Below are 27,223 nucleotides of genomic sequence, written 5' to 3'. Positions count from 1 at the left end.
GCAAAGGAGAGCTCTGCATCAGCCCTGCATCAGTGCCTCCACTGAGACGGCCATTGATCCTGATTGGTAATGCTTCAAGGATAGGCCTAAAGCAGGAAGAGAGAGCCAATAGCCAGCTCTTCTCAAGAAGATGCAGCCAGCAGTCAGGGTAGATCTTGGCCTTTTGACAGGCTCTTCCTGCTAGATGTTTGTCTCGCCAGAGTGGTGCATGCTCTAGTTATCTCCCACTTGGACTACTGCAATGCGCTCTATGTGGGGCTACCTTTGAAGGTGACCCGGAAACTACAACTAATCCAGAATGCGGCAGCTAGACTGGTGACTGGGAGCGGCCACCGAGACCACATAACACCGGTCTTGAAAGACCTACACTGGCTCCCAGTACGTTTCCGAGCACAACACAAAGTGTTGGTGCTGACCTTTAAAGCCCTAAACGGCCTTGGTCCAGTATATCTGAAGGAGCGTCTCCACCCCCATCGTCCAGTCCAGACACTGAGGTCCAGCACCGAGGGCCTTCTGGCGGTTCCCTCGCTATGAGAAGCCAAGTTACAGGGAACCAGGCAGAGGGCCTTCTCGGTAGTGGCACCTGCCCTGTGGAATGCCCTCCCACCAGATGTCAAAGAGAAAAACAACTACCTGACTTTTAGAAGACATCTGAAGGCAGCCCTGTTTAGGGAAGCTTTTAATGTTTAATAGACTATTGTATTTTAGTGTTCTGTTGAGGGCCGCCCAGAGTGGTAGATGGTAGATGATGAAGATGATGATGATGATGTTTGGCTCTTCTCCCACCCTGACAGCCATAGATTGCTCCTGGCCACCCAGCCCAACTTTGGATGGTTCGTGGCTGTCCATCCCTGACTCTGATTCCCAAGTCCCAAGAATGGCAAAACAAACTCTGAGTTTGTAGAAATGGCAAAATTGATGGCAATTATTAGCGGCCTCTCAAATCAGAGAATAATTAGAGAGTGGGATGGAGTGAAGGAATACATGAAAAAACATGGTTCCGGAATTGAAATATTAATAGAGAATGTGTAAAACGTGCCGGGGTAAGCAAGAAAATAATAATAGAATCAACTGAATAATTATTAAATTATAACAACACAACAAGATGGAAGAAGTAAAATATTGAGATCACACATGGGTGAAGGGGAGTGGGGGGTATATGGGAACCTATAATATCATTTATAATATAATTTGGTAATTGTGTTGTATTTACATATAGCAAAGGGAAGCCTAGAGCAGTTAGATATAGTTTAATTTAGGTAATCTATGTAATAGGCTTATGTCAGAAAATGAATATGGATTTTGAATTTGATGGTTGTATTATTTTATTTTATTTTATTTTATTTTGCTTTTGAAATAATATTTTTTTAATAAATAAATAAATAAGGTCCAATTTGGCTCAGGGCTCAGCTGAATCTGGAGCACCACTCTACTTACTGTGGAAGCTCCAATCCTCAGTCACCATGTCTAGCATTAGGAAATCACCTTTTGTTGAGAAGGGGTGGGAAACCTGAGGCCATCGCGATATTACAGGACTCCCAGCTCCCATCAGCTCCAGCTACTACGGCCAGTGGTCAGGAATGATGGGCGTTGGAGGCTAGGAACATCTCAAGGGCCACAGGTTCCCGCAACCCTAGGCCAGAGCCTTACCTTTTGCCCTCTGACAACTTCTGCCATCCAAATGTGAACAGTTACCCTTTGCCTGTTTGATCCAGCCCTGTGGAATCTTTCCAAGGTGCCAGCAAAGTTATGTATAGAATTAGCAATCCAGAGGCCAAATCTTGACACTGAAATTAACACTCTTTTTGTGAACGCTTTCAAAGCAAAAAGGCATCATTATTGAATTTTTCTCCATATTTGTTTGCCAATAATTTGCGTTTCAAACCCATGACAACGTTTCCACGTAAACAAGATGGTTCAGACTCATATAATTTTATACATTAAAGTGAAAGCCTAATTAGCCTCCAAGTCAAGCCGATTATGTCTTGTTTGCTGTAATATTCATCCAGATACATAAAATATACTAAGCAGTGTTCCATCTGAATCCTATCAAGCAAAGTTACTGAAGCATGAGGCCTGTGCAGGCAGTGAAGCAGAAGACCATGCTATTACATGGATAAATGCTCCAGAGTTACTGAAGCAATGCAAAAACAATCACAGAACATGGCTTTTTGAGGTCTCCCATGCAACTCATTTTTTAAAAATAGAGAAACAGGAAAAAGCCATTCACTACCCAGAGGCCTCTGACTGCCCCCACTGCTAAAGAGGAAAAAGCCATTTTCCTTCTTTAAAAATTAAAAAATAATAATCAAGAAGAAGAGCGACAATTAGAAACAAAAGATGCACAGGGATTTTTCAATCGTTCATGGCATACGGTAATAAACCAAGCCCAGACTATGTGCCGAAAAGCAAGCGCAAAACCCGAGGCCGTGCAAATGAAGCTGAAAAATGAATCATTAATTTCAGCTGACATTTCCGCTTGCCAGAACATTCAGGCATTTTCGCAAACAATAGAACGGTCTATAGCCTCTCAACCACAATGTAGGAGATGTTAAATTCTATTGAGGGCTTGGCAGGAAGTGCCTAATCCCACAGGGGTCTTCCTGATGCTTTAGGCCCTGCTCAGTGTAGCTCAGTGTTTGATGCAGGGTCTTCTTGGTGTAGGCACCAGTATTAAGTGTGTCACTGACAGGGATCCACCAGCTACTTCCATTAGGTATTTTAGTAGAGGCCTTCCCAACCACTCTTAAGTGAATTATTGGCAAGGCTGCTGATCCATTTTCAATAATTGCTGCTTGCTGTTTGGCTGTTCCATTTGTTGATTCAGCTGCTGCTTTTCAACCTATTGATCTTATTTTCAAGTTGCAGTCCATTTTGGGTCATATATATTAAAAATAATAATAACTGGTCTGTACTTTTTATCAGTCAACAAAGCTTAATATTTGCAATTAATGCAAACAATGTACGTTTGCAGTTAATGCTTGAGAGGTGCCTATGAATGAAAACCTTAGTCATCTTTTACTTAAAGACACCACAAAACAAAGCAAAAAGATGAGCCAAAAGGTAAGCTCATCATACAACTATTGTCCGATCATTATAAAAGATATACAAACACACACACACAACCCTCACACACTGCTATACACAGTGCAAAAATGATACTTGTAATCAGTGCTATTTTTCTAGGAAAAGGGGTGCCGAAACTCACCATAAACGCCTCCCTTGTTCTCTTAATAATGGCAATGGCACCCACCTGAGTTTCTGCTGGAAAAAAAAAAAAAGTCCTGCTTTTAACAGAAAATAAGTGAGAATAGTGACCCCTGGTGGCAAGGCCTTGGGCTCTGCTTTGAGCAGCAAAATGCTTTGGCAGTGCAATCATCAAAACAGATGCAGAGAATTTGTGCAGATGACTTTCCAGTAATTCATGAAAATACCCTAAAGGTTGATCATTTCAGTTCTCAGTCCTCTACATGCAATTAAAATGAAAAGCTGCTGAGCAGCAGAGATTGGTCAGTTGCGCTACAAGTGACCAGATTTAATTAAAGCAACCTATCAACACTGCCACAACAAGGATTTTATTATTATTAACAGGAATGATTTAACTAAGAAGCCATTACCACATATTACCGACAAGCTACTGTTACTGGGCTTGCAATGTGGAGGCACAGTCAACCACAAGTTAGATCACAGTAGTATTTTTCCTCCAGGGTAGCTCCAGATTCATTGCACATTCGTCCTTGAGAGGCTAGGCAAGGTTGGTTGTTTAATGAGCATTCCTTCTGATTCGTCTGCAGGGAGGTTAGACGACGTGTCAAAACAAGGCCATTATCCCGCATTTTCCAGTTCACCTTCCTGTCACTTTACCTAAAGCAAAAAGTGGATTTGTTGCTCAAGGCCTGCCAATAAACTTTCACTTTGCAACCTGATTTTTTGGGGGCGTGATTGAATACCACCCCAAAATAATGAAAGTCTGGAAGTGCCCCCAGCTTCATTAGTGATTCCTCTTCTCGCCCCACAATTCAAATGGCTGAACAACAACCAGTATTTACAACAGCAATACGTCTACAGTGTTTTTAAAGCAAAACATGAAAATGCACATTCGATATCTCTAATCACCCACCCAACCTGATCAAACAGGGCTACAATAACTACTCTAAGGTTAATATATTATGTGCCAGGCTTTGCCTAGAGCAAAATATAATTTTTATTTTTATTGTCAAATGGTTAAACAAAAATATTCTCCAGAAGGAGAGGGAGTGCCTGACAAGACTTTTAGCTTGAAACATTCCTCTGCAATAACCTAGTTTTTTAAAAAATAAAAAACATATATTTTTAATGATTATTTTCCTTTATGCCTATCTGTCCTGAGGTATTATCTTTGTTGGAAAAGAAGGGGTTCAGTTGGGCAATGCTGCCCTCATGTGGTAGCATTTTATATACTATATTTAAAAATGCATAAGCTTTTATTCCATTGAAATTCCTTGGTTGTCATTTGCAGAATTCAGTTCTTTTGGACCACAGGACAACTTCTCTATGTCTAAAATTTGAAGGGAGTTTTAGCTTGTATGAGTTTTAAAGGAAGCAAAATCTGCAAATCTGACTAAAACCAGGGCAGCAATGTGAAACCAGAGTAAGTGAGCAGCGCTGCAAGTTGGTCTGTATTACACAGAATGATGCTAGGAGCTCCTTGTCGGAGCCAAAAGCATCTCTCTCTCTCTCTCTCTCTCTCTCTCTTTCTCTCTCTCTCTCTCTCTCTGCATGGCTATTTTCATTACAAGCCCTGCAAGGTGAGATTTGAAAGGTTTGATGTGCCGCCTGCATCGCAATGACAGAAAATCATTCTGAATTGATTGCTCTGAAAGGCTGAATTACTCCATGTGGTCTTATATTTGATTGTAAAAGGAGAAAAGAGTTTGTCGCAGGCTGGGGCGAGCAACACACCGCCCTGCACAGAAGAAATTGCGTGGCTGAAGATAGCTAGAGATTCACAAAGCATCTGGGTCGAAAAGAAATTATTTAAGAAAGCGTGGAGGATTGCAAAGACAAAAGGGGAAGTGGGAGAATCCACAAATATCAGTGGCCTGGACCGGCCCATCCATGAGGCAAGATAAGGCAGTCGCCTTGGGCAACAGGATTCACAACTGCAGCAGCTGGAGTGACAACACCACTCCATGGAGGCCAGACCTTCCACCTTCTCTGCAGTCCCCAGCCCCAATTCTGCTTCTCCAGGGGCTTCTCGGTGAATAGGAGGCACTGCTGTTTTCCTCCCGTCCCTAGAGAGGAAATGGTTGGGGCAGCCCTCTGGGGTTTCCTGGACTTTGCACCCACCCACTGTGATTCTGACGGCAGCCTTTGATTGTGAGCCGAGGCCCCACTCCACGCTCCGTGATAAAATAAGACACACAGACACAAGTATTTTATGTTAATGGGCTAAAAAGGGCCACAACTTTATTGGTTACAGAATGTGAGTGGTATTGGCTTAGTCACTGGATCCGAACAGACTATACTTAACTCCTGCCCGCTCTGCAGGGAGTCACACAAGGGTTAACAACCTGCAGGGGGAGCTTGTTGGTGCAAATCAGCTGGAAGCTTTCCCCTAGAGTCACTGGAGGGTCTTGCCATGGCCCTAGCCACCACCTGGGCATCAGACAGGAACCACGACCACCGGATTCCTTTAAAGGAATGCCCTTCAAGGGGAGGGGTAGGTGATGGCCACAACCTCCCTCCGACACACAACGCCATTTCCAATGCCTAACCACCAAACCTTTCAAAGTTGTGGTGATTTGCTATGAGGTAGGCGAAAAACCGGGACGTGGGTGGCGCTGTGGGTTAAACCACAGATCCTAGGACTTGCCAATCAAAAGGTCGGTGGTTCAAGTCCCCGCAACGGGGTGAGCTCCCGTTGCTCAGTCCCTGCTCCTGCCAACCTAGCAGTTCGAAAGCACGCCAAAGTGCAAGTAGATAAATAGGTACCACTTTGGCGGGAAAGTAAACGGAGTCTCCGTGTGCTGCTCTGGTTCGCTAGAAGCAGCTTAGTCCTGCTGGCCACATGACCCGGAAGCTGTACGCCGGCTCCCTCGGCCAATAAAGAGAGATGAGCGCCGCAACCCCAGAGTCGGTCACGACTGGACCTAATGGTCAGGGGTCCCTTTACCTTTAAAGGTAAAGGCACCCCTGCCCGTACGGGCCAGTCTTGACAGACTCTAGGGTTGTGCGCCCATCTCACTCAAGAGGCCGGGGGCCAGCGCTGTCCGGAGACACTTCCGGGTCACGTGGCCAGCGTGACAAAGCTGCTCTGGCGAGCCAGCACCAGCGCAGCACACGGAAACGCCGTTTACCTTCCCGCTATAAAGCGGTACCTATTTATCTACTTGCAACCGGAGGTGCTTTCAAACTGCTAGGTTGGCAGGCGCTGGGACCGAGCAGCGGGAGCGCACCCCGCCGCGGGGATTCGAACCGCCGACCTTTCGATCGGCAAGCCCTAGGCGCTGAGGCTTTTACCCACAGCGCCACCCGCGTCCCACCCTTTACCTTTACCTTTAGGCAAAAAACCAAGTGGCTGGAGCCAACCTGCCAAGTGGGAAAAAATTCCTACCAGGCCTCTTGGGCAACCAACCAAGGTCCATAGCAAGGTCAGGTGCTGAAGCAAAGCCTAAAGGGCGGGCAGGTGGGTGATCTGAGGGAGCCGGGAACAAGGAGGAGCTTGTAGAGTCTGCGGCCATTTTAAATGGCTAAACCATGCCCACCAGCTTGCCGGATTGGCTGGCTGGAGTGCATGACGCAGGCCCAGGACTCCAATGAGCAGGGGGCCCGGCCACCACCACCACCCTGCAGACACGGGAAGCGATTCCCGCTCACAACACCTCCCCTCTGGGAAGAGGAGAGGCTTTCCCACAAACCGTTGATTTGATCTGGCCCCCTTGTTCCCAGTGTAGGTCTTCACCCACTTTTCCCTTCTTTCCTGGCTGGGTGGGGGTGCCATTTTGTGGTTCGCCTCAGCTGCCAAAATGTCTTGAGCAGGCCCTGGCAATGAACGAAGAGTCCATATTGGATTGGGCATTGAAAGGTGAAAAAGAGCAAAGGATTGCAGGTTGGGCATCAGGGTAAAAACAGCTACTGCAGCACCTGGACTTTTTGTGAATATGCAAGTTGTTGGGCTGCAACTTATTTCACATCTGAATTTATCACTGATGCATCTGTATTTTGAAAGGAGAGGCACCTCTTTGCGCAGTGTATTTGGGTAAGGAAAGAGACTTCATGAGGAAGGAAAAAACCTGTCCATTTATCCCCCCCCCCAAAAAAAGTGTACTGCATAGTACTGGAGAGGACAAAATGCAGTTAAAAAAGAAAAAGAAGAAAAACTGCCATTTAAAAAACTTTCTGCTCTGAAACATGAAGCCATTTAGATTCAGAATTATGCCTGTATTGATAATTTTAGTAGGGACAAAAAAAATTGCAAGGAGAGAAAAATTGGGAACAGCCCTGCCTTTAGTTTCTTTGTTCACTAAGGTAAGATTGCCAACTGGCATTTTGTAGTGATTGCTATCTACCCTCTAATATGTTTTTTAAAGAACATATGCAAGAGGGGAGAGGGACAGGGCCACATACAAGTTAAATCTGCATTCACTGTAGATCAAGATGCCAGTCCTCACTCACACATTCGGGTGCACACCCCAACCCACCCATAGTGTGTTTGTATGTGTGTGTACGTACATTATACATGGGATGAGATAGAGGAAAGATAATCGCCCTCTGTCTCTCACACACCTCTCCGTCCACCCATCTGTGTGCACATTGTGAGTGGATGAGCAGGACATGTGGAAATATGGTTTGTGGAGGGTGAACCAATTCACAGGGAGTCCTCCACCTCCAATCCATCCACACAGCTGAGCAGTGAGGAAACAGCTGAGTGTTGGGGAAGCAGGGCAGTCGCATATTCATGTTATGGCGCAGAGAGGTGGGGTGCTGTTGCCCTCAAGCGGGACTGCTGAGAGAAACCAAGCCACCTGCCAGGTGCTGGCAAAGCTTCTTCAGATGTGTAAAAGAGGGAAACCCTCCGCCATCTTATACTTAAAGAAACAAACACCCTCCTAATTCTCTTGCCCACTCCTCTCAGAAGTCACTGAGAATCCATACACAGAGATACAACTTTGTTGGGGGAGGGGGGAAATACACGGTGCTGTAAAAGTGAAATGAATCCTAATTCATTATTTAAATGAATGAATGAATAAGTGCAAAGACATACACTTAGAATGAAAAATTTTTTTAGCTCAGGAATTTGTTCTGAGCACCAGAAGTAGACTGAACTCACAGTCCTATACCAAATCAATCAATCAGTCAATCCACTCCTGATTAATATCCTCCAGCTTCTTCTTCTGTGGTCATGTGTTGTCATCATGTTTAAACAATTAGGAGCCAGAAACCAATGCCAATATACTTCAAATCACCTAGAGGCCCACCAGGAAATCCTAGTTGAGATTCTGCTCACCTCTGACTTACAGACAGAGTTTCACATGGTTTAATTAGGCATGCTTACTAAGATGGCAATCCTAGACTGGAGCAAGTCCCACTGAACGCTTAAGAGTACTTAACTTCTGAGTGGGAAAAACATAGGATCGCAATGTTTACAACTACCTAACAGAACCATATTAGAAAGACTTCAAAAATGACATTTTCAATAAAGAGAGTGCTCATTCATGTTTTATAGAGCATTTTAATTCTAAGACATTTTGGTGCGGCATATTTTGGCTCATAAAAACTATTGGCATGTGTTTAAAGGCCAGCTACCAAAGCACTTTGCTAGCAGATCAATTATCTAAGGCGGCCAAAACACAAAGATCATTGGCTTTAAAAACAGCATGGTATGTGTTAACATTTCAGAAGCTAAAGACAGTAAGTGACAGACAATGGTATTTAAGTGCTAAATGCATAAAAATAAATCTTATGTACATAATTTATGAGAAACAAAATCATATAAAGATTTTCCATCGAAAATAAATATACATGTATATGGTAACATGGTCACTAAATAAATAAAGACTACTTTTGCAGTTAAGGCTACAAGTACTCAACAAATCAACAAGAAAATTAGCTGTACAAAGTGGCTGAGCTCTGCTAACCAAACATATGGGCACAAACATATTCAGGACTGACATGTCCCAGTCCAGTGTCCCACATTGTGCAATGAGTTGCTGTGAGTGGAGGAGAAAGGAAAAGATCTCCTTGCACTCCAGCAGGGATGGGGGAACCCGCGGTCCTCTGGTGTTATTGGACTCCAACTCCCATCGGCCCCAGCCAGCAAGGGCAACAGTCAGGGATGGAAAGAGTCCAGCAACATCTGGAGGGACACAGGTTCCGCAATCCTGTACTACATTTCATGGCATGAATGGAACCGCTCTTTCCATTGAAAAAGACAGGGACTTATTGGCACGTGTCAGGATTCGTATTTGCACCGCTCCAATCTATAAAGGATGATTTGCTAGGAAGTTGGCAACTTCAGAAATAGAAAGTAAAGTTGCAAAAGTGCAATCATGCTGGTTTAAGCTGCTGGCTGTTGCCGAGGTAACAAAACCAGCACTTGGGTTTGGCGGCCCCTGCTACTGTAAAGGCATTTCGAAGACTTGTATAAGCCCTGATGCTGAGTAGTTTATACTTATGTTAACACTTCAATTTTTGTTTGCATATCAGACTTGTAACCCATAACCGTGAATGCTTCACGATTACTGCTACTGGTGCTTTAAAATAACACCTAGAAATCTTTAAAATAAATCAACCTGTGAAAACTGGAAATTCTGGGCTCGATTGTTAGGATTGAGTATAAACGTATGTATAAAAGGAGAACGTGCAAATCACTTACGGTGCCCTACTCAGCACAGATTTGCATCCAAGTTGGCTGAATTACAAACATTTGTATTTCCATTTCACCCCAATTTTACACATTTCCACTGATATGTCTGCTTTGAAATATAAGAGTTTTGGTGGTATTTAAGTGTCCCCAATTCTCTGTTTGCAGTTTTTCCTTGGATACATTGCTTACACCAAGATGGAGCACCTGTAGCACTCCAAAGGTTGCTATCTTTGGCTACTGACTGTGCTGGCTGTGGCTGAAGGGAACAGAAGTCCAACAACATCCCAAGGGCCACAGATTGGCTACTCCTGAGCTACAAGTAAAGCAATGCACCCACCCACCCCTCACGACCCAGGCAGTTCTATTGAGACTTGCAGAATTTAGACTAGTTTTCTAGGTTGCTGTAAGTTTCACAGACATGAACAGCTAACAAATGCTTCAATTGCAAACACTTTCCTCACTATGATAAAGCATGGGAAAGCAAAATAAAATCTATACATCTATAAAAATAGACTAGTTTTTATAAATTAGTTATAAGGAAAAAGATATGAACCTATAAATGCAGTAAAATAGTTAACATGTATATAAAAGAGCCCAAGTTTCTTAGCTCAGTCAACAAACTTTTGCATGTACAAATCTCCACCAACTTCCCGTTCCACAGGTCAGAAAAAAGCCCTCGCTCCAGGTAGTAGTTATCAGTAACAGAGGTCAGAATCAACCCTCTAATTTTGTATGTAAGAGTTTTTCTTCTCCATTGTTTTATCTGTTGGGGGCCTTTTCCTTTCTTTCCCTTTGGATTGTTTGAACTCAGGCCCACTGCAAACTTAACCATTTCCAGGTGAGCTGCAGAGGCTTGGGTCAGCTGTTTGCCTAAGCTAAGTACAGACTACTTAGGGTGCAGCCTGTGAAAGCTGCTGATCTCAATCAGTTAGCATTAGAGCTCATTATTTTGAAGGAGGGAAGAAAACACCCATATTTAACTCCACTGCACTATGAGAATACTGGCATGTGGGGAGCAGGTCTTTCAACAAAGGGCACATGACAGACTTAAGCACTAGTTCTCACGAGGGCCATGAGCCTGGGCTATGCCTCTTGAGATGTGGGATGCACACAAATTAACTCTCTTCAATAACAAAAACTGGACTATATCCATTGTTAGTCCTCACAGTAGTCATTGAACCTGACAGGCATGACTTACTTTCACCCATGAATTTCAGTGGCTCACTCTGAGTAGAACTTAGTTGGATTTTCTCCACCCAGAAAACAAGATGCCTGAGGGGGAAAGAGGTTCTAGCTTAGCCTTCTTCAAAACCTGCTTAATTTACATTTTACTACACACACATTCCCCTGCAACTGGGAGCACTCCAAAGCTGTACAGCCCAGACACAGTGACAGCTAAGACACATTTCATTTATCCTGGTCAACTGACACGTATGGCTTCTAAAAGGAGAAGCAAGCCTGAATGGTGAATTCTTCCCCCGAGTTCCTAAATGACGTCAGGGATGCATGATTAGTTTAGCTTTTGACACAGCCACGTTTTCCTTTCCAATGCAGGTTCATTTGCCTAGAGGTTGACGGCCGCCATGTTTCCTTGGGAACCGGATGCAGCACAGAATGCAGGGGGAAGTGCAGAACTCCACTCAAAATAGACATGGGGCAAGTTTCAGGTCGGGGATGAAATTGCACGAACAGCAGCAAATGTCTCCCAGGAGGTCAGAGAATGGGCTTACTATTTACATGTATATTTCGAGTAAGGAGGATGCCTTGCTTCAGCATTTCTTGGGCAGGTTGTCTTTAAAAGGCACAGGCGGTTTGCAGCTGGTTCTTGCACACAGGAAACGATGTCTCAGGAGTGTCTGGCTCTGCTTCTGAACTGAAGGTCCCAGACTTCTTGGCTTGGTTTTGCTCAACAGGGTTCCAAAGCACCTGAAGCTGCTGAATGGATGTGGCAACTCAAGAGTAATGGTTCTCAGGTTCTTCTCTACATAACACTCTATGCCTAAATCCTTCATTACTCCTTTTCTTCCCCAGCCACAGGAATCTGTTTCTTTGGAGCAAAAAGAGGGCTGGATTGTCTCTAAACACCACAGCAGTTTTTGGTGAGAGACGGCTTCTTTAATGATGTCCCAGTCAGGTTTGTCACAGACTTGTCCTCCTCTTTGTCACTCCTTTTTCGCACTTCTCTGAAAAATAATAGTTTGGTATGATTACTAGCAGACCTGACTACAACCCAAAACCTGCATACTCAAGCGAGCCAAGTTTGAGTCTGCTATCTGCCTTTCACATGCCATGGATTCACTATCAGCCAGGATTTTCTCTTCCTCTCTCTCCCCTTGTTGTTTACTATCTAGCCTCATAAAAAGTTCTCCAACTTGCACACTATTTTGTGACATTCTGGTTGGCCTAATACAAGGTACTGCTCTAACATGTAGTTGGGTTGCCTTTACTTTCTGCAGTCCTGTGAACGGCTTGCTATATTGGGTCCTACTTGCTCTTGGTAATATAGAAAGCAGGCTTACACCAGGTCAGACTATTAATCCATCTAGCCTGGCAATGTTTGCTCCAGGGATAGGGAAACCCTTTACCCCTGACCATTGGCCATGTCCACCAACATCTGGAGGAACCACAAATGCCCCATTCATGTTCCCCATTCATTCCCTGTTCAGCTCTCACTGTCTCAGAGAGAAATGAGCCTCTCTCAATACCTGCTACCTGAGATACTTTCAGCAAGAGAACTCAAAAGATTGAATCTGGGACATTCCAGGCACAATGGCCCTTGCCACAGATCTATGGTCCTTCACCATGTAAAAGTAGAGAAATTAAAATGCAGTGTTATAATCTACATGCTCAAGAGGCTGTGGCAGAGGTGACCAATGTTGTGCCTCACACATCTTGCTGGTACAGTGGTACCTTGGGTTAAGTACTTAATTCATTCCGGAGGTCCGTTCTTAACCTGAAACTACTCTTAACCTGAAGCACCACTTTAGCTAATGGGGCCTCCCACTGCTGCTGCGCCGCCAGAGCATGATTTCTGTTCTCATCTTGAAGCAAAGTTCTTAACCTGAAGCACTATTTCTGGGTTAGCAGAGTCTGTAACTTGAAGCGTATGTAACCTGAAGCGTATGTAACCCAAGGTACCACTGTATTCCAATTCTAATCATGGCTGACATTGGCCATGCTGATGGGAGCTGATGGGAGTTGGTCCAACAATATCTGGAGGAGTCCTCCTCAGCTTCCCCTGGAAACATTATTGGAGCAAGCAAATGATTTTCTTCAGTTTGGAAGCAGCCACTAAAGCACCTCTAGAGTTTTGGAGTATGTTTGTTCATGGTCCGCAACCACTCTCAAATATAACCCCCAGAAAACAGGTTTCCCACTCTAGGATGAGCAAAATGGTTAAAATCTCCATTTTGTCATAAAGAGGAGAACATTTCAGGTCTCGAATAATTCATTTAGTAGTCTGAAAATTAGAACTAAGAGGTCTGTTTTCCATCAACTGTTTGGGTTATATAATTGCTCTGTACTTGCTCCCTGGAAATCTCTAATGCACTGCACTATTTAAAGGGTAGCGCCTGAAAATTCCTGGAAATGAATCATACCACAAGGCAACAATTAACTTTGAATTGATACTTCCAGATAAGTGGATTGTTACACCTCTGCTGCACCTGTTGCCACTGGAAGATAAGGGTTTTTCGCTGTGCTCCGAATGAACAAGCAGCTTTGCCTCTTTCCAGGAATCCCATACTTGTTTTTATTTATTCAAGAAGGGCTTTTGGGGGAAAAAACAGCTTGCCATAAAATGTAGAAAAATGATTCCAGAAACCACCTAATTTTTTCGTATGAAAGGCCATATATTTCAAGCAGCATAGGGACAAATAATTTATGTTTGCGTACTGAAACAAACAGCATTTGTTACCATTTTGAAGACAATTATTAAGAGGCTTAGGGTACAGTGTGTTCCTTTGCTTAAGGTTTCAAAAGCCCTTTGAGGCTGCTTCCTAAGTTACAAAGTTCCTGCACAGAAAGCAATTCCACACAGGAATGCATGAGAAAACAGTGTATCGCTCAGCGCATGAAACAAGAGCACACAGGTATTTCGCACTTGACGTCCTCCTGGGAAGCAGCTCTCTGGGAGACGCCACCGCATGGAATGCAAGGTTCATGTTCATTTTACACAGAAAGAACATCTGTGCAGATTTTTATGTTTTTAAGACGTGAAATGCCATTTAGCAGATCTGACTCCCCTCGCCCAAAAAGAGAAACAGTGCAAATGGGGTTAAGAAAAAGTAATTCGTATCTTTCAACCTACCGAGCAAGATGAAGTACTGCCTCCACAATATTAGATCCATCTTTAGCACTTGTTTCACAGAACAATGCACTGTAGGTCTAGGTGGAAAAACAAAAGCAGAAGAGGCTTATGCACATATGCATGGAAGTTTTCCTTCCAATAAATTAATTAAAAGATATGAGAACACCGGAGAAGAAGCTAACCTACAGGAGGTACAGTTCACTAGCCACAGTTGTTTCTGCGTGCTTTGAGGTACCTATCTGAATAAAGGCTGCCAAAACATCAGCCAGCGACAAACCATAAATTTTCAGCAAGTTTCAAACTAAGCACTTATTAAGTGTCATCCAATACCAATGTTTTTAAGTGAATTACAATCTCAGTTCTTTATGACTTGACTCTCATAAACCCAAGATCTGACACTATCATTTTAATACATTCATCCAATCCTCCCCTTCCCACTGCCAAGTCTTTCTTGATTGTGAGCGATGGGTTCTGTAGTTCTTACCATGGCCAGCTTCTCTCCATAGTTTATCGGCACACATTTCTGTCCTTGCTCAGCAAGCACCTGGCGAAGATCGGCTTTGTTTCCTACCATCATGATTGGAATATTTTCATGAGTTGCATCCTGCAAGAACACAGTTTGTTTTCGGTTTTAGGGGTTGCTGGAGCTTGAGACACTAAGCTCCAATTAAACATTTAAACTTCTGCTGTCAAAAAGTACAAGGTCAAATTTCAATGGATGTCAGTTAGATTATACAGAGGCACATTTATCAAGCTATACAGGATACGGTAACCACACTGAAACGGAATTATCTGATTATAACATTTAAAAACAAAGGGAGTTTCCATTTTAAAAAACAGAAAAGAACATCCCACCTTCAACCTTCCAGGTCAATGTTTTATTTAGCCTTTATTAATGAAAGCAAGTGCTTGCCCTACATTGGTCGAGTCAATACATGAATTGGCTGTTTATCCAGGGAAGCAAAAGACATTTCCTGTGACTCACAGTGGCTCAGAGCAATGCTTGCAGTTACCTGTGTACCAAATCCCTCTTACAGCCTAAACCAGTGGTGAGGAACCATGCCCACTTGTTCCACTTCTGATGTCAGGTGTGATTTGAGGTGGGAGCAGGTGTGGCCACAGCTGTGAAGGAACCGATGGCACTGACAGGGATCCCCACTGGGGTCAGTTGAGCATGTTTGCTTTCTCCATTTGGGAGAAGCAGTTTGAATCCCAATCACTTGCTCTACAATGGAGCTTTTCCCCCCTCTGCAGACATCTGCGGAGGAGAAAATGTTGCATCTGGAGAAAGTAGTTTGAATCATAGCTACTTCTTCCAGACTTCAAAGGGGCTCCCTGACATTGCCAATCAGCTTATTGGCTGTTACAGTGACCTCCTTTGAATTTGGCCAGTCTCACAAATAAATACAGCACTCCAGAAGAAGCTCACTGGATTTAAGTGGGAATCTTATGTACACCGAGTTGGAAGCATGCTCCACAGGTTTCACATGGCCAAAATCCTTACCGCAATCATATCCACCCATTCTCGTACATTCAGGAAACTCTTCTCACAGGTAACGTCATATAGAAGAAGTACCCCATCTGCTCTTCTGAAGTACGATTTAGCAATACTTCGGAACCTTTTAAGAGAAAGTTACATTTAAAACCACACTAGGTTTTACCACACTAATGATAACTCTTTTGTTGTTATTTTTTCCAGTCTGATCTATACACAAGTTCAATGAACTCAGTAGACCAGACCCAGAGACCTGAATCCATTTGTTGTGCAGGCAGGAGAAATATTGGCAAGTGGGAGGCGCCCGCTAGTCCAAACTGTGGCCAAGTCTTCTAAGATATGAACCCGCCTCCAAGGAAACAGAAAGCAAAGCATCCCAGTGTCTGGACCCCTGAATGCTGACGGGTAGCAAGAATTTGGTTTGGATACTATTAGCATCACCATTACTGTCCTAGTGCAAGATGTACAAACTTTTGTGCTAACTTTTAAACTTAAGGAAGGTGGCACCTCACTTTTTAAAAAAATGCAGATTGTATAAGCTGCAGTCATTAGGCATTGAAAGTAATGGCACGATTCAAACATTGTTGATGGGGAGCCCAGGACCAGACTGGACTTTAAAGGCTAACATGCCAGAACTATCCTTAAATTGTACAGATAAAAAACCTGAATGGAAAATATATGTGCCCATTTATACTGTTATATAGTTAAGGCTATACTGAAAGCTTCCTGAGTTGGTGCAGAGATGCCATCCGGTCTAAAAATGACTTAGTTATTAATACACCTCCACAGAGTCATATGTGTGATTAATTTGGGGGTCTCTTTCCCTCCCTGAAACATGCCACCACTCATGTTTTATGTATAAATGTATTGCATTGAATGAATATCCTGCGTTGTACGAAATAGTTTTAATATAATGGAAAAGGAAAATTGATGAAAACCACGGTATGTTGCCTCAAGGCATTCAGCATCCGAGGCTGAAGGATTTCAATATAAATGTACTATGATGCACTAGGAAGCCTTTCTGTACATAACTTTCGAGAAATATGGTAGGAATGGCAAAAAAAGGAAAAAGGAAATCTGCAAAAATATAATGAATTATATTGATCTTATTGGTTTCCCACCCCCAGATCCTCATAGTATTACACAAGTGGGAAAATGTTTATAGAAAAGTTGCAATCTCCCTGACCATACTGCTAAATTAATAACAATCCCAATTCATTACAGCTTACCTACTACAGTGGTGCCTCGCAAGACGAAAAGAATCCGTTCTGTGATTCTCTTCGTCTAGCGGTTTTTTTGTCTTCTGAAGCAAGCCCATTGATGGATTAGCGGATTAGCACTATTAGCGGCTTTTAGCGGCTTATCAGCTTATTGGATCAGCTGATAAGCGGCTTAGCAGCTTAGAAAAAGGGGGGGAGGGGGAAAACCCGCAGGAACTTGCAAGACATTGTCGTCTTGCGAAGCAAGCCCATAGGAGATTCGTTTTGCGAAGCACCTCCAAAACGGAAAACCCTTTCGTCTAGCGAGTTTTCCATCTTGCGAGGCATTCGTCTTGCGGGGCACCACTGTAATGCATTTTTCATATTGCATGGATATCTTCAACCAGCTTCACTGCACAGCAGCAAACTCAATCCACTTTTTTGCAAGTACAGGTCAAGACTGAGGCTTGCATTTTCACAGATTTGATCTTAATTATTGCTTCTCCCTTTGAAATTTGGTATGAGATCTAACCCCAAGGTACAACCCCAGGTCACACTAACCTCTCTTGTCCCGCCGTGTCCCACAGCTGCAGCACTGTGGGTTCCCCATCAACAATGAGCCTCTTCATTTGAAAGTCAACACCTTAAAAAAAAATACAGAATCCATTATAACCTTTAACAGAGTGGAAGAAAACGAAGGCAGAGGAATAACTTAGTGCAGCTTTCCCCAACCTCCAAATATTGTTGGACTCCCAAGTCCCCATCATCCTTGACCACAGGTCTAATAATATCTGGAAGACACTCTGACATAACTCTACGACAATTGTGAGGACAATATTTAATTTAAGTTGAGGTGAGCATCATGGTGTCCATAAAAAGACTGCTGAACTACAACTCCCATCACCCCTGTCCATGGGTCATGCTGTCTGAGTCTGATGGAGTCTACAACAGCTGGAGAGGCCCATGCTGGCTACACCTGATTACAGTGGTGCCCCGCAAGACGAATGCCTCGCAAGACGGAAAACCCGCTAGACAAAAGGGTTTTCCGTTTTTGAGCTGCTTCGCAAGACAATTTTCCCTATGGGCTTGCTTTGCAAGACGAAAACGTCTTGCAAGTGTTCCGATTTTTTTTCGCTCCCCCCCTTTTTCTAAGCCGCTAAGCCGCTAATAGCCTTTTAGCCGCTAATCTGCTAATCCTTTAATAGCCGCTAAGCCTTTAATAGCCGCTAAACCGCTAATAGCGCTAGTCCACTAATAGGGTTACTTCGCAAGACGAAAAAACCGCTAGACAAAGAGACTCGAGGAACGGATTAATTTCGTCTTGCGAGGCACCACTGTACTTTCCTGTTAATGAATATAAAAATATATGCAGAAATAATTATATTAACTACATTTTTCAATACTTGGCACAGGTATGACACCATTTCCATATACTGATAGTACTTCTATTTAACATAACCTTTAAGAGAAAGAAACATACAAAAAGCCACGGGCATTTTCAGATTGCATAGATCAGGCACGTACAACTCCCAAGAGACTGTGATCTACTCACAGTATAAAAAGACTGCAGTGATCTACCCATTGTTTGTTTGTTTTGCTCCAAAGATTGACCAGGGGCACCCCACGATTGACCAGTAGGTTGGGATCGACCAGTTGGACATGCCTGGCATAGATTAAAAACTGCATCACTGATGCAGTTACAAGTGAATAATAGTAAGGTGGTTTAGCAAAGTCAATGTTAAGTGCCCCACCCAGACACTTACTGGTTGACAGGAATGCTGTCTTCCAACAGTGACTCAAATGAGATTCTCCATTAACAGACCTCAAGTGCATTTGATCATTGCACATTTTATCATCTTTACAAAATCCACATGCACAGAATACAGATAACAGAGTAAAAATGTACACCACTTGCAGCAGCTAAAGAAGGACTGGAATACAGCGGTACCTCTGGTTATGAACTTAATTCATTCTGGAGGTCCGTTCTTAACCTGAAACTGTTCTCAACCTGAGGTACCACTTTAGCTAATGGGGCCTCCCGCTGCCTCTGCCTCGCAATTTCTGTTCTCATCCTGAAGCAAAGTTCTTAACCCGAGGTACTATTTCTGGGTTAGCAGAGTCTCTAACCAAGTGTCTGTAACCTGAAGCATCTGTAAGCCAAGGTACCACTGTATATAAATGGTGACTTTCACCTTCACAATACAATTAGCCTACAGGGCTGAGAGTGGGGAAGCCTTTATTCATGCAGAAGTCTCACAATACGTAGCTAATGGCAAGTTACTGGGAGGCTTCATTCCCCATCCCCATTCCAACCATGGTTTCTTCAAGTGGTTGTTGCCTCCTGGATGGCTGCCATTTTCTTCCTTTCTCTCTGCTGTAGGATAAAGGGTCCAAACTGTGCCTCTTCCTTTCACAATAATGGCAGCCAGGTCAAATTAGACACCCTCACTGTATAGCAGGTGAAATAAAGATTTAAAAAAATGTCCAGTAGCACCTTATAGACCAACTAAGTTTGTTCTGGTATAAGCTTTCGTGTGCATGCACACTTCTTCAGATACACATAGCAGGCAGCTGTGTACATCAGGCATAGGCAAACTCGGCCCTCCAGATGTTTTGGGACTGCAACTCCCATCATCCCTAGCTAACAGGACCAGTAGTCAGGGATGATGGGAGTTGTAGTCCCAAAACATCTAGAGGGCCAAGTTTGCCTATGCCTGGTGTACATTGTTCTTCCTTAACTGGTGCAGCAGAGCCCGATTCCTTAACATATGTAGCAGGCAGCTATGTTGTACCTTGTTTTTTCTTAACTAACTGCAGGGACAAGGAGCCCAATTTTCACTATAAAGGCAGCAATTATTTACAGAGTCGAACTCCCTGCCAGTGATTCGAATGGAGGTTGCCCCCCACCATGTGGTGAGTGGTCTTACAAAATTAGACCCATTTGTGCCAGTGGGAACTCCACACCCCCCAAGGTCCCTGGCTGCTTAAATAAAAAAGGCTCCCATCCTGAATTGCTGCCTTTACAGTGAAAGTTGCCTGCAGTTAGTTAAGAAAAAGCAAGGTAAAAGGGAGCTGCCTGCTACATATCACACACATATCTACTGTGTCCATCGGGAGCAGAAGACACCCACTGCTGCTTATATTTTAAACCTAGGGTTTTGGCTCAAGCCTCCTTCAAAAGTGATACTCCAATCTGTTGTGACCAGGGTGCTGACACCCCAGAAGGGAAAAGTCCGACGAACATACCTAGAGTTGCGCTGGTGTTCCCTCGAAATTCGTTTTTGCAAAGCCTCATCAGGAAGCTAGATTTTCCAACAGCTGCATCCCCCGCAAGAACTATCTTGTAGGCTTTCTCTGAGCTTGGGTATCTGGAGCTGCAGTCTGGAGAGTCCGACTAAGGGCAAACAAACACACGTAAGATTGACATTCATGAAGTGTACAAACCGCCTCTCGCCTACAGTCAACAATCTCATTCCTACGGCGGCTTGCATCCTCAATAGACAGAAACACATGTCTATTCCAAAGCATCCAATGGCGTGTCGGAGTTGTCTTTCTTAAACAGCTGCCCTTCATGTCACCTGGCAAATGTCTTTAGAAACCGAGCATGATTTTTTAAATTTCGTGAGGTAGCAGCGTGACAGGAAGGAAACCTGCCATTTAAAGGAATACTAGTCAAATATTACACTGATCAAGCCCTTAGATATGTCTAAAGCTAAAAGGGGGGGTCCTCAGGCTAAAAATTTCTCCACCCCAGGTCGAAAGTATCTGTTGGATCCCAGTCAATACGGCTTTCAGGTGAAACCTGTGGAGACATACTTGTGGAGACATGACAGGGAGACATTTCCTTATTGAAGCTCCAGAGCTGCTTCGACTGACTGGGTGGGTGGGCTTCCAGTCCAAGACGGTGCCGACGTCATCAGGACTATATACCTCTTCATCTCGGATATCTGGGACCTGCAGAGACCAGCAAGTGTTACCAACTTCCACAATGACCTCAAATTAGCCTTAGGAAGGGCAGAAGTGGATCAAAGCACACAGCAGTGGCTCTCTTTTTTGGAAATAACTTCACACTGCATTTTCAACAGAGACAGGATATAAACATTGCAGCGTGGGGCAAGCGTAAAAAGATTCCAGGCAGGGGGTGGTGTGTGAGAGAGGGTTTCCCCCAAAATATGTACAATGTTAAGTAGCAATAATTAAAAGTCACACTATTTCAATCATTTTGAAAATCCAAATGAAACAATTAGGGAAGCCAGGCTCTAAGGGGTCGTGGAATTTTGTTGGCTAAAAGGGGGCAAGGGTTAAAAAAAGACTGAGAAACACTGACACCGAGGTAAAATATTAGCAGAGCAGGGAAGGCTATTTTCTCCCTGCCCTCTGATGTCCAGGGTTTGCAACTTATGCATGGCCTTTTCTGCTCAATATAATATATTGTTATCAATAATAATAATAATAAACAAATTTTATTTATACCCCGCCCTCCCTGGCCAGAGCCAGGCTCAGAGCAGCTAACACCAATAAAATTACAATAAAACAAAATAGGGGGAAAACAAACAAAAACCAGTTTATTAAAATATGTGTCAAAATGCAATTTAAAATGCAGCCTCATTTTAATAGAAGCCCATAAATCAAAACCATAAGGGGAGGGCAACATAAGGGTCAGACCGAGTCCAAACCAAAGGCCAGGCAAAACAGCTCTGTCTTGCAGGCCCTGCGGAAAGATGTCAAGTCCCGCAGGGCCCTAGTCTCTTGTTACAGAGCGTTCCACCAAGTCGGGGCCAGTACTGAAAAGTACTGGTTAAACAACCATACTCAATGAGTGGAGATGAGGGGAGGGCGAGAGACACAAAGGAGCTACATGATCTATGGGATGGGGCACAGTACAGCCCCCCTCTCCTTCCATATGGTGTATCCTTCATATGGAAGGATAGGTATTATGCAAGCCTTCAAACAAGAAGGCTTGCATAATACCTAAGAAGTGGCTTCCACAATCTTGATTTTTGGGGGGCTTGCAAATTACCATAGATGGTTATCATTCTCTCTGATATGTGGGCCTTGAGTAGATCACTGTCATATCAAACATGCTGTCCTTTGTGGATTAGCATACATTTCATTCATGAATTTTATTTTATTTTAATCAGGTCTCTACAAAAACCATTCTGTGTACTCACAAATCAGACGTGTGTGAGCAACCATTCCACAAAATAAACCTCACAGCCACATATTGATTCCTCCCCCTTTTGGTCTGTGCATACACAGTAATAACTCAGACCCGGTGCTTTATTTCTTACTTATATGAAACTGTTGGGTTCGCTGAACAGGTAGCAAGTAGTAATTTTGTCTCTTTTTAAAATGCAGTTAAGTCTGGACTTACATCTGTATCAGACGCATCACCCGTAAAGCTTTCACGCAGACCCTGTGGCCTCTGAGAAATCCTTTGGTGTTTAGATTCCACTTCTGAATCATAATCATTTGAATCTCTCAAGGTAGACAAGCCACTGTCAAAGCAGCTTTCGGGCAGGCTGTCAACCTCACAGTTTGTCCTCTGCATAGGGTCACAAAGGGCCAGGGAATCGTAGTCTTCATCCATATAGGACGAATGGTATGACCTGAATGGAGAAACAACATTCCATAACATTGGCTGACAAAGTTCCTTATCTACAGCCAAACAATACTGGTGTGCCCAAGAGCCACAAGACACACACTGCGTGCCATTTTTCTGCCTTTCCAGAACAGCCCAACTGCAAGTCCTGCTTCCATTTCCCCCACTAATCCTACTCAGACACACACACACACACGCGCGATCACTCAAGCTGGGCCACTGTTTTGAGTTCTCACTCTACTACCTTGGAGTCTCTGCTCCCACCACCCTCTCATTTTCCTTTCCTCATCACCTCTTAGTTCAAATCTAATGCACATGGTTAATGGTCTTCTAATTTTGAATCACAGAGTTGGAAGATAGTTTCCAAATTCCCTGAGATACACTTTGCTAAGGAAACGTTAAAGAAAGAATAATGGTAAACCACTGGAGGACTGATTAATGTTTTGGCTTTCTGCAGATATGAAAAAGTTATTCCAGTTCTTCACTGAACAGGGAACAAGGCACGTTCAAGAAAAGAAGGTTGCAAAGACCTTGCTCTGAAGTTCAATGAACATTTACTGTCCTTGAAGCTACCGCATGATATTCTAGAAACGCTTGCAGTGCCAACCCCAAGTTTGCAAAATTATTCATCCGGGTAGAAATGCCGAGAACAGTTAGTGTATGGGAAGTGCTAACTTTACTCTGGATGGAATCCAAACGAGTTGTTCCTAATAGTCAGCTGGCAGAAACATGTCCCTTGTTGCTCGCTGATCATTAACTCCACTAGAGAGCAGCATGGGGTAAGGCAGCCAATCAACGCGTCTGGATCTACCAGCAACTTTAATCACTTAAAACAGAAGTTTAGGGATGTGAGTCTGTGCTCTTTACATGTCTCAGAAAGGCATTAAGCATTCCCAGTCCTCCTAGATTTAAATAGGGCAAGTTCCAATGAACAGTGGCTTCCCCCATCACACACAAACCCAGAATTGATACAGAGGGAAGACGCTTAGCTCTAACTTTTTTCCAACTGTGATGCTTTGCTGGCATTGCAGGCCTCGAAACACAGTAGCTTAGAACCAAGTCTCATCAATTTCAGTGAAAAGTATTTTCAGAAAGTGCATGTGTTTAAAGGATCACAGCCTGAAAGGTCTCCTTTAAATTGCTAAGATCTGAAAAAAATAAAGTAACACCTGTATCAGTTCTACCTGTCATATCGTGGATTTTGGGGAGATTGGCCACCGCTGCATTTGGGACTGCTTCTGGCGAGAGTATTCCCTGGAGAAGTGTTTGTCAGACGCTGAAAAATATAGGTAAAGAAAGCTTTTCAGAACACCTGGCTTATAAAATACAGTGCTACCTTGGTTTAAGAACAGCTTAGTTTATGAACAACTTGGATTAACGCTGCAAACACGGAAGTAGGTGTTTTGGTTTGTAAACTTTGCCTTGGAATAAGAACATGTTTCGCTTCCTGTTGAGTGTGTTCCATTTGTAAATTGAGTCCCCAGCTGCTGTGGGAAAGCACGCCTTGGTTTAAGAAGGCTTTGGTTTAAGAACAGACTTCCGGAACGGATTAAGTTCGTAAACCAAGGTACCACTGTACTCTTTAGCTAACAAATGGTAGTCCTGATTCTGGACATTTATTTTTTTGTTATTTTGGAATGTTCAAAACCAAAGGGTAGTATTGAACATTGGGCAGGTAGGGCAACAATCTCCCCCACCCCGAAACTGATTTTGAGGCTGCACAGAGGGCTGTGGGGTGAAGAGAAGAAGGTAACATCCTGCTTTGCAAGCAGAAGTCTGGTCCACTTTGACACTAGATAAAACGCAAAGCAAGAGCTACACTAGCTGAACAGCAGTCAGCCCCTTTTCTGTGGTCCAGTCAGGGGCAAAATAGTGTAAATGAAGGATTTCCATGTGAGGGGTTTTTGTTTGTTTTTTGCCCACCTGTTTTTCCTTATGTGACTGAAACATAATTTAACCTATATGGAGAAAAGTTCCAGTACATTAGCTTTGCAGAAGAGAACAACATATACTCTCTGGTGGCAACCATAATTCCTAATTTACCAGGGAGTAAGCTTCATTTAAGGGACGCGGGTGGCTCTGTGGGTTAAACCACAGAGCCTAGGACTTGCCGATTAGAAAATTGGCAGTTCGAATCCCCGCGACGGGGTGAGCTCCCATTGCTCGGTCCCTGCTCCTGCCAACCTAGCAGTTTGAAAGCAGGTCAAAGTGCAAGTAGATGAATAGGTACCACTCCGGCGGGAAGGTAAATGGCGTTTCCGTGCGCTGCTCTGGTTCACCAGAAGCGGCTTAGTCATGCTGGCCACATGACCCGGAAGCTGTACTCTGGCTCCCTCGGCCAATAAAGCGAGATGAGCGCTGCAACCCCGGAGTAGGCCACGACTGGACCTAATGGTCAGGGGTCCCTTTACCTTCATTTAACTTGATGGGACTTGCTTTTGAGTAAAAGTGCACAAGATCACACTGTGAGTTACTTTGGCATCAAACCAGAATGACTACATTATTTCCATCACTATCTTACGGCTTATATTGGTATAACCAAGAGCAAATATTTATATTACTGCACAATTATTTAAACATATTGCTTATGCAATGTCGCTGCCTACCAGCGATCTGTTGTACATGCTCCAGCTATTCTCTAATGCGCTTCTTAAGCCATCGTTGCTATCGTGAAGTTTCCTGTTGGCTGACCTAAAAAACAAGCCAGGACACACAAAATTATTCACATTCAGAAGGTATCAGAATTAGATTGTAGAGTTTCAATCATCTGGCATTTTGAAAGCCAACAGATAGCAGGGCGTTTAATAAGGTGACCTTGACTTTTGTGATAGTGGCACAATGGATCAGTATAAATCATTGCATCAAAGACAGAATAAGGAATCACATTAATGCCATTTAGACTCTTACAGTCACCCCAAAGTAGGGGAGGAGATTTTCCTATATCACGTAATGCTCCCTGAATGGTCCTACAATGGGGAGGGGGGGTTGACTGTTCTGTTATTTTTCTGGGTCCAGCTTGTTCTTTTTAACTTTGCAAGTTCCTTTGGCAGGTGATGCAGCAGCTGATATAAAGGCATTAACCTGTCAGCAATTCGCTAAATTCAAAGCCAAAGCTGATTTCGAGTTGAAAGCAAAAAGGCATAATTATGATACTGCAGGTCTGAGAGACCCCATAAATGTAAAAAAAAACCCACAAAACCACTAAATAACTAACTAAATCAATGATTTCTTGATATGTGAACAAACAGCCTTCAAGGAATGCAGTCCAAAGGCTTAACCGTCTGGCCATAATATTTAATATATCAAATGGGAGGGCAGAAATGCCGGTTAGGGAACCAGCAAAACTTTTCATTACAGCCAAGTACATCTGCTTTTCTCTCATTTTATTATGGGTGCTCAAGTATAAAAGTCCATAAATAAAAAGTGATTTATTGGCAGCTTACTGTAGAATGTCTATCTGCCTCTCCAGACTATCTCTGTCTTCCGTGTATTCTCTGATCATTTCTAGTTCTCTGCAAAACAAAAATTTGCACAATTATTTTTCTTGACTGACCAGAGTATACACAGGGAACTAAATAACCAATTTTCTACAAATATGACTACTGAAGACTCTTACCTTTCTGAACTCAAGCTCTGATCTGCAAGATCGCTTTTCAAAGTATCTAACTCGCTCTGAAGGAAAGCGATATTTGTCTGTGCTTCCATAAGATCTTTCTTAAGTTTCTGGTTTTCCTGAAAACAAACCAGGGGAAAACAATATTACTAATTGAAAATCACTTGTTACATATGTAATGCACGTTCAAAAATACCTAAAAATAAAATATTCACTGCTACTAACTACGAAATGATACTATGAAAATGCTTGTTGTGCAAACTCATAGCCCATTTAAAGTGCATAAATGCCTCAAGGCCAGTCTACATGTTACAGTCCTACATGGAGACTCCTCCACAAACATCTGTAGAGAAGACATACCATATAATGCCACTAAGACATGAACATGTCTTCAGTCACTGATGTGAGTTCCCATGTCTGCTAATGGTGATGGCAGGATGGAAATTCCATGAAATGAAAAGTAAACCCAACATGTACTTTCCAATTAGGTTTCCAATACGAAGAGGTGACTACACGGAAGTTATTCTAGCCGGCCCCAGGTCAGTTAATATTAACCCAACCTCACTTAAAGAGCTTGAGGCAATATTTGTTAAGAAACTGGGTCCACAGAACAGAACTGGTCAAAAATATTTTCCGTGAGAAAGAAATGAGAAAGTTATTCTTACTTTGAAAAGCCAGAGTCCTGTAATACCTATACATTCTCCATTGCTAATGTGTGAAAATGACACCCAAGCATGATATACGCAGCTTAAACAGTATAATTTCTTCTCCCTCTGAAATGCTCCCTTCTTTACAACCTCAACAATTTTCAAGAAAATGCCATCGCCCAACAAGCTACTTAAATATGATGGGTGGTAAAGATACCGATCATATCGAAACGCGACAGGCGCAATGATCACCCCGAGTAGGAAAATTATAACGTAGCTCATACCAAGGTCAGATCATGTATCCTGTTCTTTAATGCCACCAAATCTTCTCTGTGATGAATGTTTTTAGATTGCTCTTCAAGCTGAAACAGTAAAGACAGTGTGATTGATGTAACAAAATAACTTTGATGGACACATTAGAATGCATGAAGAGCAGTAGAAAGGGATCAAGCGGTACAGTGGGGGTTTTTAAAAAAACAAAAACAGACAAACTACAAAGCATTTCAGTACA

The 27,223-nt window shown here is 43.2% G+C and overlaps 1 protein-coding gene and 1 long non-coding RNA gene across 3 annotated transcripts in view; one reads left to right on the top strand and one right to left on the bottom strand.

Annotated features, from left to right (window-relative positions):
- Positions 1–27,223, top strand: part of LOC309542799 — a 390,515-nt gene that overhangs the window by 33,591 nt on the left and 329,701 nt on the right. The window lies entirely within an intron of this gene.
- The window catches only part of RASEF (RAS and EF-hand domain containing), a 36,813-nt gene continuing 18,283 nt past the window's right edge, over positions 8,694–27,223 (bottom strand). For both annotated transcript variants that reach the window (XM_082191767.1, XM_082191768.1), the window contains 13 exons: positions 26,997–27,074; positions 26,069–26,184; positions 25,896–25,964; positions 25,059–25,143; positions 23,637–23,728; positions 22,225–22,459; positions 20,667–20,804; positions 20,097–20,244; positions 17,412–17,493; positions 15,661–15,775; positions 14,641–14,760; positions 14,157–14,233; positions 8,694–12,030 (listed from right to left, as the gene is read on the bottom strand). In XM_082191767.1, the coding sequence (XP_082047893.1) occupies positions 11,925–12,030; positions 14,157–14,233; positions 14,641–14,760; positions 15,661–15,775; positions 17,412–17,493; positions 20,097–20,244; positions 20,667–20,804; positions 22,225–22,459; positions 23,637–23,728; positions 25,059–25,143; positions 25,896–25,964; positions 26,069–26,184; positions 26,997–27,074 (1,461 nt within the window). In that variant the 3' untranslated portion in view covers positions 8,694–11,924. The remainder of the gene's footprint in view (positions 12,031–14,156; positions 14,234–14,640; positions 14,761–15,660; positions 15,776–17,411; positions 17,494–20,096; positions 20,245–20,666; positions 20,805–22,224; positions 22,460–23,636; positions 23,729–25,058; positions 25,144–25,895; positions 25,965–26,068; positions 26,185–26,996; positions 27,075–27,223) is intronic.

This window comes from Podarcis vaucheri (assembly GCF_965113315.1).
Source record: "Podarcis vaucheri genome assembly, chromosome: 11".
Taxonomy (NCBI): Eukaryota; Metazoa; Chordata; class Lepidosauria; order Squamata; family Lacertidae; genus Podarcis; species Podarcis vaucheri.
Note: the sequence above shows the minus strand (reverse complement) of the source record. Positions and strands in the feature narration are given on the sequence as shown.